This window comes from Delphinus delphis, chromosome 20 (genome assembly GCF_949987515.2).
Source record: "Delphinus delphis chromosome 20, mDelDel1.2, whole genome shotgun sequence".
NCBI lineage: Eukaryota > Metazoa > Chordata > Mammalia > Artiodactyla > Delphinidae > Delphinus > Delphinus delphis.
In genome coordinates this window covers 1,298,022-1,318,749 of record NC_082702.1, presented here as the reverse complement: position 1 = coordinate 1,318,749, position 20,728 = coordinate 1,298,022, and the positions used below count along the sequence as shown (strand labels likewise).

Below are 20,728 nucleotides of genomic sequence, written 5' to 3'. Positions count from 1 at the left end.
AAACTTTCCGGTGAGTGTTGAGCATTTAAGGCTCTATAATGCTACTGATTGCTGAAGTGTTTGGATGTTATCTCAGACTCCACGAAACCAACACAAGTTGACATCCACTGGTAACAGGAAGCAAATAAACATTATCCTATTGCTCTTGAAACGCATGCGGTCTGAAGCGTTAGTCATCTTGTAAACTTTGGCAAGGGACAAGAGAAAAGTAAGACAGGACCCTGACCAGGAATATGGAAAAGGAGATATTGGGCAGCCCTGAAGCATCTGGACAAGAGGAAGAGCGCTGGTTCTGGTCACGTCAGAAATGGCTCTCCTGTCTGCATAGTCAATGACTGTGCACAGGTCAGCAAGAGATGGATCAGGCCACCCACCATGGCTGTCCTCTTGCTCTGTACATCCCCTGGTCCAGCAGTCTGATTCACCTGCACCCTACTCACATGGCTGACCTTCCATCTTAAACATAAAGCCTAATCAGCAAACACCTGGGTACCTGCCCAGGCCTCAGCTAGTGATTAATCTTTAGATCAGAGGCTCTCCACTTTGATAGTGTTATCAGAGGGGATGTGAGGAGCATGCTCCTCTGCTGCTTTCCGTGATAACCAATGAGCCAGCACGATGTCAATTCCCGCTAAAGCTGGTAACCTCCTTTTCCAGAAGCTAAAACTGCTGAAACATCCTGCTCGCTGCCTGCCTACCAAGATGGGGTGTCTCTCCAGGACCTTGCTTTGGATGACTTAGATCCAATATCCATTAAAACACTGGTGTCTCTCACTCATTTAGCAATACATCTTGCACCTGACAGCACTTTAGGACGATCACTTGTCTACTTAAAAACGACCCCCTTCCTCCAGGGCCTGCATTATTTTCTCTTGTCTGTATACACCAGAGTCTGGTTCTGAGCAACCAAAGGCCCCTCATTTCCTGCAGGGTCCCTCCTTCAAGGCACAGAAACTGTATGCAGATACCCAGGGGTCCATCTCTGCTGGTCAGGCCGCATTTCTACCTCCTCAGCCTCAGGAAAAAGATCAGTTCCTGTGGCTGACTGAGTGGGGATTGTTGGTGGTGGGGGGCGGGTGTCTTGAGGCCAGTGTCAAGGATGCTTCCTGTTCTGGGAGACTGTCTTAAGGCTGTCCAGGTGGGAGTGTGGAAGTGATGGCTCCGAGGCTGAAACCCCGCATCGGGACCTCTTAGGGCAGGGGCATCCTGGAGTGGACCAAGACCCTCGAGTGTGGGCCCAGGGGCCACAAATCTTCTTTTATTTCTTCCTCATCAAAGCGCACGTGGCCTCTGGGCCCTGAAGTAGGATTCAGCCAGGAGGAGGGGGATTGGTCACCACCACTCAGGGGTGCACATCTGTGAGGGAGCCAGGCCACAGCAATGAAAAAGAAGGACTCAGCCTTTGGACAAACATTCTGGATTTTGTGTCTTGGGCTAACCCTGAGGGAGCATGGGGGACACAGCCTATGGGACCAGGGAGGAGTCCTAGCCCAGGGATCTTTCATATGTCCCACCTTTGTGCGGTGCCACCATCTCCAGGTTTTCCCCGTGTCCCCAGGTCACCCTGCCCTCATCTGGGAGTCTGGTTCCCCTATCTCCCACCCTGAAGACCACATAGCTCTCTTCATTTATCACTGACTCCTCTGATAGGTCACCTCAGATCACACGTGGTGCCCCTGGACTTGGTGCACATGGGTCCGCAGAGGAAAAGGCCTCAAAATGTTCCCTCTGGTACACGGGAGCAGGAAGAGACACGAGCGAACCAGCCCTTGTGGGGCGCCCATAGGACCCTCCACCCTGCACTCCTGGGCCTGAGTCCTTCTGAGAAACCCCAGCAAAAACTGGCATGAACTCAGTAACCCCAGAACCCCCAGCGTCTTCCCAATTCAGGGTGTCTGGAAAAGCAACCCCCAGAAGTGGTGAAATCCATGAAGGTAAATAGCTGCTGGAGACCAACAATCAACAATTACAGAATGGGACAGATGAAAATCACTTGGACTAGAGCACAGACTGGTTGTGTTTCTGCATTTCCTGTAAGAATAAACCCATAGGGGGGCCTGCTGTGCTACTAAGGAGGTGGGGCGGGGAAGGGGAGTCATTCCCTATTTCCTTTTCATCTTGATAGGTTCAGAGTAAAGTACATCAAAACAGCACACCTTAGCATACAGAATATCTTCTGTAGCTCAAGAAGATTAAGAAAACCACAGAAGTAGAAAGGTCAATATGACCTCCCCCCACCACTGAAGAGAAAATTGCCAACCAAGATTTCTATGTACAGCAAATATGTCCTTCAAGAATGGATGAAACAAAACGATTTGAAATGAGAAAATTAATGCACAATTAACCTGGAAAAATGAACATTAAAAGTTCTATTCAAAAAAAAGTTCTATTCAAGGACAATGAACAATGGATTGTAATTCCAGTTGAAAGATCAGTGATGACAAAAGGAATGATAACTGAAGAGAGAAATGCATGTGTTGATTGACATACATGTCACCAATTGTGTAAAGCATGAGTAATATTTCCTTACAGATTTAGAATGACAGAATCCCTATGCAGACCTTGAAAAACATATATTCCTATGGGAAAAATTAATGTTTTAAACCCCTTATAATACACAGAATGAAGAAAAAAATGTATTTATAACTTTATGCTCTAATGTGTTAAATAAGTGATTTGGGGCTTAAACAATAAATAGAATAAAGGTATACATTTTCAAAGCTAGAAGTAAAGAAAATTGAATTACAAATAACTAATAAATAGAGGGTTAAAAATTTTTTAAAGGCCAAGATAAAGAACAAAGGGCAAGGTAAGAAATACACAAAATAAAAGGATATATTTCAACCCAAATATATCAACAATTACATTAAATGGCTTGAAATAAATATTCAAAGTAGCTGTCAGTACTTTTGGATGACTCTAAACTTCCTTAACAAGGGATTTAATTTTCATCAAGTGAAGTTCGAGGGCAAGTTTTGAATTTCTATTCGAAGAATAGCTAATGTTCCCTGGCAGGCTCAAACACATACAGCTACAGATATTACAGATAGACACCACCACCACACAAGTCTTCCTATCCAGCCTCATCTAACCCTGGCAGGCCCAAGGAAAGCAAGGTCACACAAAACTCATCTACCCAAATAACTCTCAGGGAGCAGTCCTGCCTATTTTATGTCCCAGGTATTGGAAACTGTGGCTGCAGTTACTCAACATAGCTGACAGCTGATTCAGAAATCTAAGAAAACAAGGTAAGCCTCTCGGGCCCACAAATGCAATGGCTCGCTCTTGAGGACTGAAGGGAAAAAAATCATTCTCTGGGACTCACCCCATCATCTCAATTATGCACACGTCCTGCCAACTCTGCCTCCTAATGTGTCCCAGGTCATCCTGTCCTCACCATCTCCAATGCCACCATCCTGGGCTGGTCCATCATCAAAGGGCTCCCAACTACACAAAGGATTCTGTCCTCTCTCCTACATCAGTTCTTCCCTCCTAAGTTCACTCTCCACACAGAAGCCAGAGAGATTTAGAAACAAATAGATGATCACAGTGTCTTGCTACACCCCTTCTTCAGCCTCCCAGAGTAATAGGAACAAAATCCAAAGCATATCACCATAAAGAAGTGATCAAAGGAAACACTGCCAATACTGGGAAAACAGACATCTTGTTTCCTGATATGGTACACTGAAAAGGACAAGGCAGCACTTTTGTATTATCTTGGATGGGAGCAAAACAGCAACAATAAAAACAATAAACCACATAATCTGAATCTATTTATAAGGATATCTTACTGTATACCAAGTGAGGGAAATTTTACAAATTGTCATGTATTGTATAAAAGATACCAAGGGAAAACAACTTGAAGGAAATCAGAGAGATTGTGTCAGAATGGACATTAAAGAGAGGTGAGAAATAAATGTAATTTGTGCGACTTTATATGGTTCTGGACTGAAAAGACTAGATATAAAGGACAAAAATAGGATGCTTGAGATCAGTAGGATGGCAGTTCACTGCCTTACACTTGTATTCCCTAATATGCCAGAGGTCCTCTCTAATACAGTAAAGAAAATGAACATGTAAAAATTGGAAAAGAGGAAAGCAAGCTGTCCTTAACACAGTATTTCCACAACTGTCCACCTTCACTAAAGTCCTACTCTGGACACTCTATTTACTCTTTCAACCCATCCCAAACCCCCGTTTTTCCTCAACTGTAACTTGCTCTTTTTCTCCCTTTTATAGGAACATCTCATTCTAATATTCCATGAAATCTAATTACCTAGGTGCAGTTTCCATCAACTACAATATTGCTTCCATAAGAACTGACTCCTTTTCATGTCTTGGACATGAATATATCCCATTTACTAGAATATGCCTTACTCACAAGATTGCTGCTATATTTCTTGAGACACTGAACACATATGACAATACACGTGTGTTCTTCATTTGCATCACTTCGGATAGTTTTTCTAACTCCATTATGTCTTCTGTCCATTTCACGATTGCTTTGCATAGTATTGTCATTGTAACAATCTTAATTCTTCCAATGCAAGAGCACAGGATATCTTTCCATTTCTTTATCTTCAATCTTCATCAATGTTTTATAGTTTATTGACTATATGTCTTTCAAGCCCTCAGTTAATTTGCTACTAGGTATTTTATTCTTTCTGATGCAATCTGAAGCAATTTTATTTTTTTACTTTTTCTGATAGTTCATTATTAGTGTATAGAAATGCAACAGATGTCTGTATATTTGTACTATATCCTATAGCTTTACTGAATTCTTTAATTAGTTCTAAAAGTTTTGAGGTGGACACTAGGGTTTTCTATATAAAGTATCATGTTATCTGAAAATACTGTTTTACCTCTTACCTTCCAATTTGGATGCTTTTGCTTGTCTGATTGCTGGGGCTAGGACTTCCAATACTATGTGAGATAGAAGTTTTGGGAGTGGGCATCCTTCTCTTCTTCCTGAATTTAGGAAAAAGCCTTTCAGCTTTCCACCAGTATGATGTTTGCTGTGGGTTTGTCATAAATGGCCTTTATTGAGATATGTTCCCTCTATACCCACCTGTATGGGTTTTCATCATGAATGGATGCTGAATTTTGTCAAATGCTTCTTCTCTGTCTACTGAGGTGATCATGTTATTTTTCATCCTTCCTTCTGTTAATGTGGCATTCTATATTGATTAGTCTTCTCTCTCCTGGGACTGAGTCACATCCACATCCCAAGGTAGAGTCTGTTCCTCGAATTTGGCTGCCCCACATCCACTGAAAACCTGTGGTATGGAGTTAGCAGGACCAGATCATTATTGGGTACATAAGTTGGATCATTCATAGGAAAGCCATCAATATTTGTTCCCAGTGAAATGACAGTCCTGTCAAGTCACATGTGGGGAGGAGGGGGTGTCCTAAGCAGGGCTCTTTGTGTCTGTGTGGGGGTGACAAGAGGGTGTCCGAATGGACAAAGTGTTCTTTGAGTCCCCAAAGCAGGGTAGGGAGTGAAAGAGGAGTGCTGTGACCAGACTCCTCATGGCCTGAACCAGTCAACCTAGCACTGTATCCTAAATCCCTGTCCATTGCTGGGAGTTCACAAGCAGATGACACCCCTTCTCTCACCCTGAGTTTCCGCTCTAGAAATTGTCCATCTGTTGCACGATGACTGCACCTGTTCCTCCCATTCTGTTACCATGTCAAACTCCTCCAAACCCCAGTGGCATCCTTATCGGCTGCATTCATAGGGCGTTTTCTCCACGGTGAACTCTCTGATGATGAATTAAGCTGCACTTTTGGATAAAAGATTTACCACATTCTTTGCACTCATGAGGCCTTTCTCCAGTATGGATTTTCCTATGGGTACTGAGGATTTGTCTTTGGCTAAAAGATTTTCCACATTCACTGCACTCATAAGGCCTTTCTCCAGTATGAACACTCTGATGATTTCGGAGGCCAGACCTAGAAGTAAAAGATTTCCTACATTCCATACACTCATAAGGCCTTTCTCCTGTGTGAACTCTCTGATGATTTTGGAGGCCAGATCTCGCAGTAAAAGATTTCCCACATTCCTTACACTCATAAGGCCTTTCTCCCGTGTGAATTCTCTGATGATTTTGGAGGCCAGCTCTCGCAGTGAAAGATTTCCCACATTCATTACACTCATAAGGCCTTTCTCCTGTGTGAACTCTCTGATGTTTAATAAGGCCAGAAATAACAATAAACAATTTTCCACATTCACTGCACTCATAAGGTCTTTCTCCAGTATGAACTCTCTGATGATTTCGGAGGCCAGACCTAGCAGTAAACGATTTCCCACATTGGCTGCACTCATAAGGCCTTTCTCCTGTGTGAACTCTCTGGTGTATAAGAAGTTGACATCTATGAATAAAGGACTTCCCACATTCACTGCACACATAAGGCCTTTCTCCTGTGTGAACTCTCTGGTGTATAAGAAGTTGACATCTATGAATAAAAGATTTCCCACATTCACTGCACACATAAGGCCTTTCTCCTGTGTGAACTCTCTGGTGTATAAGAAGTTGACATCTATGGATAAAGGATTTTCCACATTGGCTGCACTCATAAGGCCTTTCTCCAGTATGAATTCTCTGATGATTTTGGAGGCCAGACCTAGCTGTAAAAGATTTCCCACATTGGCTGCACTCATAAGGCCTTTCTCCTGTGTGAACTCTCTGGTGTATAAGAAGTTGACATCTATGAATAAAGGATTTCCCACATTCACTGCACTCATAAGGCCTTTCTCCTGTGTGAACTCTCTGGTGTATAAGAAGGTGACATCTATGAATAAAGGATTTTCCACATTCACTGCACTCATAAGGCCTTTCTCCTGTGTGAACTCTCTGATGATTTTGGAGGGCAGACCTAGCTGTAAAAGATTTCCCGCATTCATTGCACTCATAAGGCCTTTCTCCAGTGTGAACTCTCTGGTGTATAAGAAGTTGACATCTATGAATAAAGGATTTCCCACATTGGCTGCATTCATAAGGTCTTTCTCCAGTATGAATTCTCTGATGATTTTGGAGGCCAGACCTAGCTGTAAAAGATTTCCCACATTGGCTGCACTCATAAGGCCTTTCTCCTGTGTGAACTCTCTGGTGTATAAGAAGTTGACATCTATGGATAAAGGATTTCCCACATTGGCTGCATTCATAAGGCCTCTCTCCAGTATGAATTCTCTGATGATTTTGGAGGGCAGACCTAGCTGTAAAAGATTTCCCACATTCACTGCACTCATAAGGTCTTTCTCCTGTGTGAACTCTCTGGTGTATAAGAAGTTGACATCTATGGATAAAGGATTTCTCACATTGGCTGCACTCATAAGGCCTCTCTCCAGTATGAATTCTCTGATGATTTTGCAGGACAGACCTAACTGTAAAAGATTTCCCACATTCATTGCACTCATAAGGCCTTTCTCCTGTGTGAACTCTCTGGTGTATAAGAAGTTGACATCTATGAATAAAGGATTTCCCACATTCACTGCACTCATAAGGCCTTTCTCCTGTGTGAACTCTCTGGTGTATAAAAAGTTGACATCTATGGATAAAGGATTTCCCACATTCACTGCACTCATAAGGCCTTTCTCCAGTATGAACTCTCTTATGTTGAAGGAAATTGGACTTTTTGCTAAAAGATTTTCCACATTCACTGCATTCATAATGCTTTTCTCCAGTGTGAACTCTCAGATGTTGAATGAAGCTGGACCTTTGGAGAAAAGATTTAGCACATTTCTTGCATGCATAAGGCTTCTCTCCGGTGTGGATCTTCCTATGCACACTGAGGTGGTGGCTTCGGCTAAAGGATTTTCCACATTCGCTGCACTCATAAGGCTTTTCTCCAGTGTGAACTCTCTGGTGCTGCATAAGATTACAACTTTGGGTGCAGGCTTTCCCACATTTGCTGCACTCACAAAACGCTTCACTAGTGATGACTCTCTCATACATATCTGTGTGGCTGGAGGATTTTCTGCCTTCTCCCCAGCTCCGATGAATTGTTCCACTGTGAAAAACAGCTTCACACTCATGACTGTTGTTTTGTTCCTTCCTGATATTAGTGGCCTGTTGCTGAAGTCCCATGTTGGCTGCTAATTTCTTCCCAATTTCACTGTACACAGAGAGATTCCCTGATGCGTAGACTGTGAAGCTCTTCAGAAATGCAAGTCTCCTCACATCACATCGGAAGGGTTTCTCTCTAATGTGCTGCTTCCGGTGCTGTTGAAGGTTTGCAGTGAAATAGAACTGTTTCCCACATGCCCCACATGTGTATGCTTTCTGGCCCCTATTTGCTCCCTGCTCTTCAGCCAAGTGCAAAATGTCTCTCAAGACTGGGACGCACATCTTACAGGGCTGGGCCTTCTCAGGAGATGAACCTGCCCTGGGGGTCCTAATCTGTGATACTCCCTCCACACATATGTTCTCTTCAGAAGGTGTCTCTTCATCGACTCCACGCCAAGAACCTGAAAACAAAGACGTGATGGTGAAATTCATGTTGACGTTGGATGGGGGTGACACCATCACAACTGTATGTCTGACACATGAAAGAACCAATCCACGGGACTGTGTTCAGTAAATGGAGTTGGGGTCAAATTGAGGATGCAGCTGTTCTGCATTATTGGGACTTAAGGTCACAGAATTGATGCAGCCTCACCAAGCACAGGACACAAGGACTGGATGTGGTCCAAGGGTGAAAGGCATGTTCTACAGTTCACTCTTCTGTCAATGGCTTTCACTAGGACCACATCTGCTGCTGATCTGTGATACTGTGCACAAGTATAAGCCCATGCACCAGAAAATCTTACTGAAACAGTAGCTGGTATTCATGGAACATTAAAGTATACCTGCCTAATGCCATTCAAATATACCTGCACAATGTCATAAAGTACTATAGAGAAAACAATGTGAAGACTACATGAGAGAAGTGGCTTAGAGAGGTGGTAGGGAATAAATCCCAGGCTGCAGTCAGAATAAAAATGAGTAGTCATAGAAATGACAAGTTGGCAGAGTACCAAGAATGGAGGACAAAAGAAGTGATTTGGGGCCACTGGCAATGGGGCTAAAACACTAATCACACAAGGTATGTTCCTGATATGACTTAAAACACAGACCTGATATCAAGCCCTCTGCCAGCTGCCATTCATCTTGGCCAGACTACCTGTGAGCTCTTTTTGCTGAGACCAGAGTCATGTCCATCCCATGAAGCCCCAAGGACTCTCCATCCCCAGTTGAACAACTACATGGGACACATATGACACAAGGCCTAATGGAATGTCAGGATGGGTGAGTGGCAAATACGAACCCAGAGGAACTAAGCACACAACAGACAAAGGAATGATATTTAAATACTACAAACAGAAATGTCAGTGGAGCCAGAGGGAAGGATGTACAGTGGATGGAGTACAAAATGCTAGGAAACAAAATGTAAACAAAATGTTAGGTGTTTTTCTCCCCACCTGTAAAACAGGGGATGGGTTAGGAATCCATCTCCCTACCTGAAAAACACTGGATGGAGTAATAGGTGTTAGGAATCCACTCCCAACCTGAACAACAGTGGATGGAGTACAAGGTGTTATGAATCCGTCTCCCCACCTGATTTTAAGGGCCAGTGTCTCTTTTCCCGCTCTTCATTTTTCTGGTTTTTCACTTTTGGAGAGTGAGATATTTAAGGACTAAGACATTCAAAATCAGCCACTTATATAGAGGAACTTCAAAAGTCATAGTGCACCCCCAAGAAATGCACAGTGAAAACCCCTTAAGTTTACAGCTCATGTTGATGTCCAGGAAAGAATCACCTGAAAACATCAAAAACAAAGAGAAGCCCATACCAGCAAACACTTGTTAAAGTGAATACAGGATCTCCAGCATTACAATATTATAAGACACAAATGTTCAGTTTTCAATGACAAAAACTCACAAGACATACGAAGAAACAGGAACGTATGATGCAAAGGAAAATAACAAATCAACCGCAACTGTAACTTATAAACAGGTACACAAAAAATAGATGGCGAACTAACTGGAAAGACTTAAAAACTGACTAAAGGATGTTCAAATAACTAAAAAAAAAAAAAAAAAAACCAAGTGTACAGAAAAAAAAGTGTTGCCTGAACAAAGTAGGAATAACAGTAAAGAGATAGAAAGTATAAGTATTGTAAAAATGGAAATTTGGAAACTGCAAAGTACAATTCCTAAAAAGAAACAGGTGTACAGAAAAAAAAGTGTTGCCTGAACAAAGTAGGAATAACAATAAAGAGAAAGAAAGTATAAGTATTGCAAAAAAGGAAATTTGGGAACTGAAAAGTACAATTGCTGAAGTGAAAAGAAAACAAAACACTAGAGGGATTCAGAACAGAAAAACATAGCACACTTATGGATTGATATGAACAGGAACATCCCCAAATCTAAATAAACTCCAAGCAGAATAGACTGTGAGAGCCATACTGCAGCACATTATAATAAAACTGTTGAAATGCAGAGACAAAGAATCTTGAAATCAGCGAGAGAAGTGACTCATTCCAGACAAGGGATCCCCAAGAAGGTTATCAGCACATTTCTAATCAGAAATCTGGCCAGAAAGCAGTGGGTTGATATATTTAAATTGTTGAAGGAAAATAACGTGTCAACCAATAACCGTACATCAGGGAAACATCCTTCAAAAACTAAGGAAAATTAACATATTCCAATGTAAACAAAAGCTAAAGAAGTTCTTTAACACTAGACTTGTCTTGCAGCAAATGCTAAATGGATTCTTTCAGGTGGAAATGAAAAAAACACTAAACGGTAATTCAAAGTTATTTGAAGAAATGATGGTCTCTGATAAAGGTAAGTTCATAGAAAATTATAAAAGCTACTGTGATTGTAAGTTTATAACAGCATTTTTTCGTTTTCTACCTGATTGCAGAGAATAATGCATTTAAAGAAACCATAGTCTCAGCTTAAACACACCACATACAAGTATGTAATTTTGTAAAATCAATACTAGAAAATAGTGGGGACAGAGCACTACAGAAGCAGAAATGTTCTTGTAATGTTATTGATGGTAAGCTGGTGTAAATTAAAATTAGTATGCTGGTAGGTTTAGGATATAAAATGTAATCCCCATGGTAACTACAAATAATCATATAATGTACACAAAGGAAATGAAAAGACAATTAAAACATATCACTAAACAAATTTAATACAAAAAGAGAAAATATCAAAAATTAAGGAACAACAAGCTCTAAGGCATACAGAAAACAAAGAGCAAAATGACAAAAAATACCTCTTATCAGTAATTGCTCTAAATGTAAATGGATTAAACACTCAAAGCAAAAGACAGACTGACAGATTTTTTAAAATGATCCAACTGTATGCTGTTGACAAAAGTCAATTAAATTGAAAATGAAAGGTTAGAAAAAGATATTTCATGCAAATAGTAACCAAAAGAACACAGGGGTGGCTATTATTCATATCAAACAATAAAGAAGTCTAGGGACTTCCCTGGTGGTGCAGTGGTTGGGAATCTGCCTGCCAATGTAGGGGACATAGGTTCAATCCCTTGTCTGGGAAGATCTCACATGCCGTGGAGCAACTAAGTGCATGTATCACAACTACTGAGCCCACGTGCCATAACTACTCAAGCCCACACGTCTAGAGCCTGTGCTCTGCAATGATAAGCCACTACAATGAAAAGCCTGCATGCCACAATGAAGACACAACACAGCCAAAAATAAATACATAAAATAAATAAATTTTTTAAAAGGGCTTCCCTGGTGGCACAGTGGTTGAGAGTCCACCTGCCGATGCAGGGGACATGGGTTCATGCCCCAGTCCGGGAAGATTCCACATGCTGTGGAGCAGCTGGGCCCATGAGCCATGGCCGCTAAGCCTGCATGTCTGGAGCCTGTGCTCCACAATGGGAGAGGCCACAACAGTGAGAGGCCTGCGTACCGCAAAAAAAAAACACAAAAAAAAAGACCCAACGCAGCCAAACATAAATAAAAAAATTAAAATAAGTATATATATTTACACATCTCATAATAGACAATCAAAAGATATAAAGCAAGACCTGACAGAACTGAAAAGAGAAACAGTTCTACTATAGTATGGGGACACTTCAATGCTCTGCTCTCAGCAATAGACAGGAACAATAGTTTAAATTAGATAAAGATCATACAAACTGTCCTCTCCAACTGAAACAGATTGAAGATAGAGATCAATCACATATGGAAAACAAATATCCACAAATTTCTGGAAATTAAACAACATGCTTTGAAACAACCAATAGGTCCATGAAAAAAAACTCACACAGGAAACTAGAAAATACTTAAGAGACTAAAGAAAACAATAATATAACATACTAAAACTTATAAGATGCCACAAAAGCAGTACTAAGGAGAAAATTTACATCTATAAATGCTTACATATAAACAAAGAAATATCATCAATCAACAACGTACCTTTACAACTTGAGGAACTACAAAACAAACTAAACAAAGCCTTCTGAAAAGAGAAATGAAGATTAGAAAAACAAAATAGCCAGAACATTCTGTTTTTAACAAAGTCTGCCCTCAGTAGAAACTACTTAACCAGAGCCAAACCTACTGTCATTTTATCAGAGCCTAACTTATCTGGGAAAGAGGAAATACCCAACTACAGCCCCCAATACCCATCCTGTCCCAACTAAGGGAGGGAAAATTAAATTGAAAAGAAGTTGTGAAGTTCAGGATCCAGACACACAGGCTCATTAAAAGATTGAAAATTAAATATAATATGAATGCTAACAGCAACATGCATGCTTCCGCTCTCCACATCTTACCAACACACCAATAAAGGTCTATCTACAATGGTTCCTTTTAGGGAATACATCATGCCAGTTACAAAGAAAAAAATTACAGGACCAACTAAAAGGCCTAAAAACAAATTTTGTAAAGGCAAAGGAAGCTTCAAAACTAGAATCAGATATCACAGGGAGGGACTTCTCTAGGGATCCAGTGGTTAAGTCTCCACAGTTCCACTGTAGGGGGCACTGGTTTGATCCCTGGTAATGGAACTAAGATCTTGCATGCTGAGAAGGGAAGGGAAGGGAGGGGAGGAGAGGAAGAAAGGAGGGAGGGAGGGAGGGAGGGATATCACAGGGCCGTTGGAATGATCAAATTGGTAATGTAAAACAATTATGATTAATACGCTAATTAATGCCTGCTAATGGATAAAGCAGACAGCATACAAGACAAGAAAGGCAATGAAAGCAGAGATGAAAATTCTAATAAAGAACCAAAAGGAAATGCTAGAGATCAAAAAGAAGAGAAGAGGAATGAAGAATGAATAGGATGGGCTTATTAAGACTGGACACAACTCAGGAAAGAATCTCTCAGCTTGAGGTTCCTGCAGTAGAAACTTCTAAAACTGAAAAACAAAGAGAAAAAGGACTAAAAAAAAAGAATATCTAAAAACTGTATAACATCTGCAAATGCTTTAACATACATATATAGAAACATCAAAAGAAAAAAAGAATAAGGAATAGAAAAAATATTTGAAGCAATAATCATGGAGAATTTCCACCAAATTAATGTCAGACACCAACCCACAGATCCAGGAAGCTCAGAGAACATCAAGCAGGTTTAATGCCAAAAAACTACACCTAAGCTGGGGCTTCCCTGGTGGCACAGTGATTAAGAACCCACCTGCCTATGCAGGGGACACAGGTTCAAACCCTGGTCCAGGAAGATCCCACATGCTGTGGAGCAACTAAGCCTGTGTACCACAACTACTGAGCCTGCACTCTAGAGCCCACAAGCCACAACTACTGAACCCACATGTCACAACTACTGAAGCCTGTGAACCTACAGCCCACGCTCCACAAGAGAAGCCATGACAATGAGAACACCGCAATGAAGAGTAGCCCCCGCTCACCGCAACTAGAGAGAGCCTGCACACAGAAATGAAGACCCAACACAGCCATAAGTAAATAAATAAATAAATTTATTTTAAAAAACAACAACAACAAAACTACACCTAAGCATATCACATTCAAATACAGAAGAAAAAAAAATCCCAAAAGAAACCAGAGGAATAAACACTTTAGTCATGGGGAAGCAACAAAAAGAATAACATCTGAATTTTCAGAAATCATGCAAACAAGAGAAAGGAGTGAAACATTTAAAGCTTGGTGGGGGTGGGGTTGGGGGGTGGCCAATGTCAGCCTAGAATTCAGAATGCAATAAAATTACTCTTCAACAGTGATGGTGAAATAAACATGTTCTTAGATGCACAAAAATCATGGGAATTCATTTTTAAAAAGTTCTTTAGAGAGATGGAAAATAATAAAGATCAGAAATTTGGGTTTCAGAGAAAGGAAGAGCACTGTAGAATTTTAAAAGTTTCACTGACATATAATTGATGTGAAACATTGTATTTGTTTAAGCTGTACAACATAATTTGATTTGTGTATATGTTGTGCAATGATTACAGTAAGTTTAGTTAACACCACAATACAATTTTTTTCCTCTGATGAGAACTTTTAGGATTTACTCTCTTGGCAAATTTGAAATACAGCATACAGTATAATTAACTATAATCACTAAGCTATGCATTACATCCCCAGAACTTATTCACGTTACAACTAGAAGTCTGTAGCTTCTGACACCATTCACGCATTTCATCTAACCCTGTTCACCCATCCCCTACTCCGGCAACCACTAATTTCTGTGCTGTCTCTGAGTTTGGGGTGTGTGTGTGTGTGTGTTTTTTTTTTTTTTTTAAAGATTCCAGGGACTTCCCCAGTTGTCCAGTGGTAAAGAATGCACCTTCCAATGCAGGGGATGCAGGTTCAATTCCCTGGTCGGGAAACTAAGATCTGACATTCTGCGGGAAAACTAAGCACACACGCCACAACTACTGAGCTCATGCGCCTCAACTAGAGACTGCGTGCCACAACTATAGACCCCACAAACCCTGGAGCCTGCGCACCACATCTAGAGAAGAGAAAAACCTGCACACCACAACTAGAGAGAAGCTTGCACCACAACGAAGAGCCTGAGCATCCCAATGAAAGGTCCCACATGCCTCGATGAAGATCCTGCATGCCGCAACTAAGACTCGTCGCAGCAAAAAGGAAAATATTCCCCATGTATGTGTAATTATGGAGTACAACTGACTCTTGAACAACATGGGTAAGAACTGCATGGGTCCACTTACACATGGTTATGTTTAATTAAATAAACACAGCACCACGTGATCAGTAGTTGAATGAATCCACAAATGCAAAACTTCAGAATCACAGGGCTGACTGTGAAACTTCATCATCTGCAGATTTCAGTATATGCAGGGGCTCCTGGAATCAATCCTCTCTGGAAACTGGCAAACAACTGTATTTGTCTTTCCCTGAACTAAGACTTATTTCACTTAGCATAATGCCCTCAAGGTCCATCCATGTTATTAAAGATGGTAGGATTTCTTTCTTTTTTAATGGTTGAACAATATTGAATAGTGTTCCACATACAGCACATTTGTTACCCATTCATCCATCAATGGACACTTAGGTTTTTTTCATGTCTCGGATAGTGTAAATAATGCTGCAAAAAACAGGGAGTACAGATATCTTGTTGTTTTTTTAAAATAAATTTATTTTTGGCTGCTTTGGGTCTTTGTTGCTGCACGTGGGCTTTCTCTGGTTGTGACGAGCAGGGGCTACTCTTTGTTGTGGTGCATGGGTTTCTCATTGCAGTGGCTTCTCTTGTTGCAGAGCACGGGCTCTAGAGCACAGGCTCAGTAGTTGTGACACACGGGCTTAGTTGCTCCACAGCATGTGGGATCTTCCCAGACCAGGGCTCGAACCTGTGTCCCCTGCATTGGCAGGTGGATTCTTAACCACTGTGCCACCAGGGAAGTCCCCAGATATCTTTTTGATATGATTTCACACCCTTTGGATAAACACACAGAGGTGAAATTGCTGGATCATACTGTAGTTCCTTATTTAATATTTTAAGGACTTCCCTGTGGTGCAGTGGTTAAGAACCTGCCTGCCAATGCAGGGAACATGGGTTCGATCCCTGCACCGGGAAGATCCCACATGCCACGGAGCAACTAAGCCCATGCACCGCAACTACTGATCCTGTGCTATAGAGCCTGCACGCTACAACTACTGAAGCTCACAGGCCTAGAACCCATGCTCTGCGACGAGAAGCCACTGCAATGAGAAGCCCATGCACCACAAAGAGAGTAGCTCTCACTCGGCTCAACTAGAGAAAGCCCACATGCAATGAAGACCCAATGTAACCATAAATAAATAGATAGATAGATAGACAGACAGATAAATAAATAAATACTGTCGGGTGCAGAAATGGAGCAAACTTTGGGTAGTATGGATCCGTACACTCACTTAGCCCAGGAGAGGGCAAGCAAGGAGGGATCTCTAAAGCGGACTGCAACACTGATGAACCTGAATGGTCACCTGCAAGACTTTGGGGCTACAAGTTTCATGGCACTAAGGAGTAGGGATGAACTCTGCCTAGCCATTGTAACTGCAGCACATAACTTTAAGAAGAAAGCAGTGCCCATGGTCCAGATGTGAGAAGGACAGAGAACTACCCTTGGGGAAAAGGAGAAAGGCAGAGCCTATCTCAGAGGATTGGGATGGGTGTGAGGGCCTTACCCAGCATGCAGACAAGGGCAAAGTTCTCCAGCATGACATCAAGGTACAGGTGTATCTGAACCTCATCAAGAAGACACCATTCCTCGCAGGAGAAGTACACGGCCACATCCTCAAAGGTCACACTGCCCTGGTATAACAGGGACAAATATAACCATGAACAGTCTCATTCCTGAAAATCCACAGTCCATCTTCCCACACATTTCCCCTACCGCCCAACCAGATGGAGACTCTCAAGACCTGGGGAAGAGAACCTCTCTCCTTTGATCTGAAACTCCCATTGCCTCCAGAATACACAGGCAGTCATTTCAAGTCTAACTCCAGTTCTTCCCTGTTTATTTCCATCAGAAAAAAGGAGACCTGCACTTACCTAAACAAGCTCAGCCTCACCTCAAAACACTGCCACAGGGACTTCCCTCGTGGTCCAGTGGTTAAGGCTACGAGTTTCCACTTCAGGGGGCACAGGTTCAATCCCTGGTGGGAGAACTAAGGATCCCGCATGCCGTGTGGTGGGGCCAAAAATAACATTAAAAAAACACTGCCGGGCTTCCCTGGTGGCGCAGTGGTTGAGAGTCCGCCTGCCGATGCAGGGGACACGGGTTCGTGCCCCGGTCCGGGAAGATCCCACATGCGCCCGAGCGGCTGCGCCCGTAAGCCATGGCCGCTGAGCCTGCGCGTCCGGAGCCTGTTGCTCCGCAATGGGAGAGGCCACAACAGTGAGAGGCCCGCGTACCGCAAAAAGAAAAAAAAAAAATCACTGCCACATACTGGTACCTGTTCCAGGAGTAACCTTCCACACCTCATTTCATCAGTGGTGGGAAACTAGAACCCCCTCCACAAAAGCTGGCCTGCACTCAGAAAACCAAGCATGGGGTTCTCTAGGGTCTCCAAATCAAAGTGCTGGGAGAATGGCAGGTGAAGAACCCTAAGACACTTCAAATACACAGAATGTGTGCGTGGGGGGTGAGAACAAGTGAGGGACTGGGACAACCGCCACTTGCCCAAAGTGCTTCTCCAGCCCATGGAATCTGTGGGAAAAGGAAGGCGATGGAGAAAGTGACGTAAGCAGTGCTTCAGGGGCTCACACTTTCCCTGGACCTGTGCCCAATACAAGAGCCAGGTAAACTCTGGCTGACTCACTAACCTCTCCTCTGTGCCTCCATCCTCATTGCTCCTACTTACCAGTTGTGACCGTGTCTCATCACACTGCCTCAGTGTCCTCATCATTCCCCTACACTCTGCTTTCCGTTGAACACTTTGGATTATTTTTAAAAGCCTAGCTCAGATTGTGCCCTTCCTTTATTCAAAACTCTCCACCGCTCCCAGGGCCCTAAGAAGAGAAACACAACCACTCATCTACCACTCCAGGTGCAGCCTGGCCTCAAACTGCGTTCCTCGCAGAAACAAGATGGACTCCGGGTTCCCGAATATTCCTGCTTCAGTTGTATCTCCAAGCCTCACTCAGACCACATTACAACGGTGGTCAGAAATAGGGACACCACCCCTGCAGGCCTCACTCTCCTGGACCAGACGCCTCTCACTCAGGAGTTTTGTATTTGGGTGGGTAAACGGGCAGGGGAGAACCCGGAGCCCGCAGCATTTACCTGAGCCGGGTCCGTCAGCGTAGCCGCCGCCATCGGAGCTCCTGGGAGGAGAGGAGTGGCGACAGTCGAGGGGTCCTGTCGGACTTTGTATCGATGCACCCCGCAGGCGGCGGTGTCCCCAACACTCAGGCCGTCCCTTTGCAGTGTGTACAAAGCCTCCTCCTGCGTCTTCTTGGCCCGTCACCTCGCTCCCATCACCGCACACTCCGACCTTCCGACTAGCTCCACGATCAAAATGGGCGCCACGAGGACGCCGGAAGTTCTTCTCCCGGAGGTTCGCGCTCCCGGAAATGCCCCCTTCCTGGATTTTCATTGGATGAACGTCGCTGCCTTAGCGCAAATTCTTCTGGGTAATGTAGTGCCAAGGACTCAGGGAATGTCACCCCGCACCTGAATCGCCGGGAAAAAGCCAAGCTGCACCACGGAAGCACTGGAAAATGACTTCTAGGGCGGGAAAAGGACTCCTATCTTCTTAAGAGAGCGGGGAAGGTTTGTTGTTCTTTTTCTAATTCTCATAGGTAGTAGTTTAGGGGCTCCAGTCTTCTTAAGGGGGAAGGGAACCTTTGTCGTTCTTCTTTTTCTAATTCTCATAGATAGTAGGTTAGGCTATTTATTTGAGTTGTCTCTTGTTCCTTGAGGCCTGCATTGCTATAGACTTCCCTCCTAGAATTGCTTTTGCTTCATCCCATAAATTTTGGAGTGTTGTGCTTCAGTTTACATTTGTCTTAAGATATTTGCTGCTTTCCCATTTGATCTCTTCACTGACACATTTGTTTAGTAGCATGTTATTTAGACTCCACATATTTGTTCTTTTCCCGTTTTTCTTATTGTAGTTGATTTCTGGAGAGATCCCTGCTCGTCTTGTAGTTAGGATTCAGCGCTTTCATTGCCGTGGCAGTGTTCCATCCCTGTTCAGGGAACTGAGATCCCACAAGTCATGTTACAGGGCCCCCACAAAAAAATCATAATAATTACTGTAGTTGTGTTTTTGATGTCATATTTTACATCTTTGCGCTTATCCTGTTGTGTGTAGTTCTACTTCCGTCTACATTTTTTAAAAATCTACTTACCAGCTTATTTAAACGATCTTCATTCTTTACTATATATTTGCCTTTCCTAGTGGGATTTTCCCTTTCCTGAAGATTATTATTTATTTTCCATTTAGAGAAGACTCTTCAACATTTCTATTATGGTAGGATTAGTATTGATTAATTCTTTTGGGTTTTGCTGATCTGGGAAGTTCTTTATCTCTCCTTCTTTTCTAAATGATAATATTGCTGGGTAGAGTATCCTAGGTTGCAGCTTTCTCCTTTTCAGCACTTTGAATATATCCTGCCATTCCCTTCTGGCCTGCAAAATGTCTGCAGAGAAAACAGCTGATAGCATTATTGGGATTCCCTAGTTTATGACTCTTTCTTTTTCTCTTGATGCATTGAGAACTCTATCTTCAACTTTTGCCATTTTCTTATGATATGTCTTGGTGTGGGTCTGTTTGGGTTCATCTTGTTTGGGATCCTGTGTATCAATACTTCCTGTACCTTAATACCAGTTTCCTTCTTCAGGTAAAGGAAATTTTCAGCCATAATGTCTTGAAAAATATTTTTGTTCCCATGCTCCCTCTCTTTTCCTTCTGGAACCCCTATAATTCGAATATTGGAACACAACGTTATCCTAGAGATCTTGTACATTCCTTTCATTTAAAAAACATAGTTTTTCTGCCTGCTTTCCTGATTCTGTGATTTCCATTATTCTATCTTCCAGACCACTTATGCATTCTCTGTCTCTCTTCCTCTGCTGTTCATTCCTGCTAGCGTGCTTTTTATTTGAGCCATTGAACATTTTTTTTTAGCCACTCCACGCAGCTTGTTGGATCTCAGTTCCCCAACCAGGGATTGATCCCGGGCCACAGCAGTGAAAGCCCAGAATACTAACCACTAGGCCACCAGAGAACTCCCTTGAAGTATTTATTTTTCATTGGGTCTCCTTTTGTTTTCTAGTTCTCTGTTAAAATATCCAGTGTTTAGCTCAATTATTTTTCCTAGTTCAGTTAATATTTTTATTACCAGTGTTTTGAATTATTTACATTGTAACAGTTATTTCTGTTTCATTGTTTATTCTTTCAGGGGTTTTCTCTTTCTCTCAATTGAGAGTATTTCATTAGCAATTTTCATTTTATTTAACTTTCTCTACCTCTATAAACTTAGGTGATACCGTTTCCCTTTGGGGTCTTGAAGGGGTGTCCTTCTGAGGGACTATGACTATGCAGAGTGGGTATACCCAATGCTTTTGGTGGGACGGCTGGATTTGATGTGGGTGCAAGTCACGTCTTTCCTCAGAGCGTGATGGCAGCTATCACCACAGTAAGGGCTGAGACTGGAGATTGAGGGACTACAGCCAGCACCGGGTGCGAGACCTGATCTCAAGTTGCAGGACCAGAAGCCATGAGGGTCGGGCTGGGGCTGGCTCTGTTCCCATTAATTGTGTATCCT

At 42.5% G+C, this 20,728-nt stretch overlaps 1 protein-coding gene across 1 annotated transcript; it reads right to left on the bottom strand.

Annotated features, from left to right (window-relative positions):
• Positions 1 to 3,225: 3,225 nt before the first annotated feature.
• LOC132415919 (zinc finger protein 814-like) lies at positions 3,226 to 18,452 on the bottom strand. The gene is made up of 3 exons (XM_059999105.1): positions 18,240 to 18,452; positions 16,639 to 16,765; positions 3,226 to 8,467 (listed from the first exon to the last, which is right to left on the bottom strand). Exons 1-3 carry the CDS (start codon positions 18,270 to 18,272, stop codon positions 5,733 to 5,735), a joined length of 2,895 nt encoding a protein of 964 aa, XP_059855088.1. The 5' UTR covers positions 18,273 to 18,452; the 3' UTR covers positions 3,226 to 5,732.
• Positions 18,453 to 20,728: the final 2,276 nt, after the last annotated feature.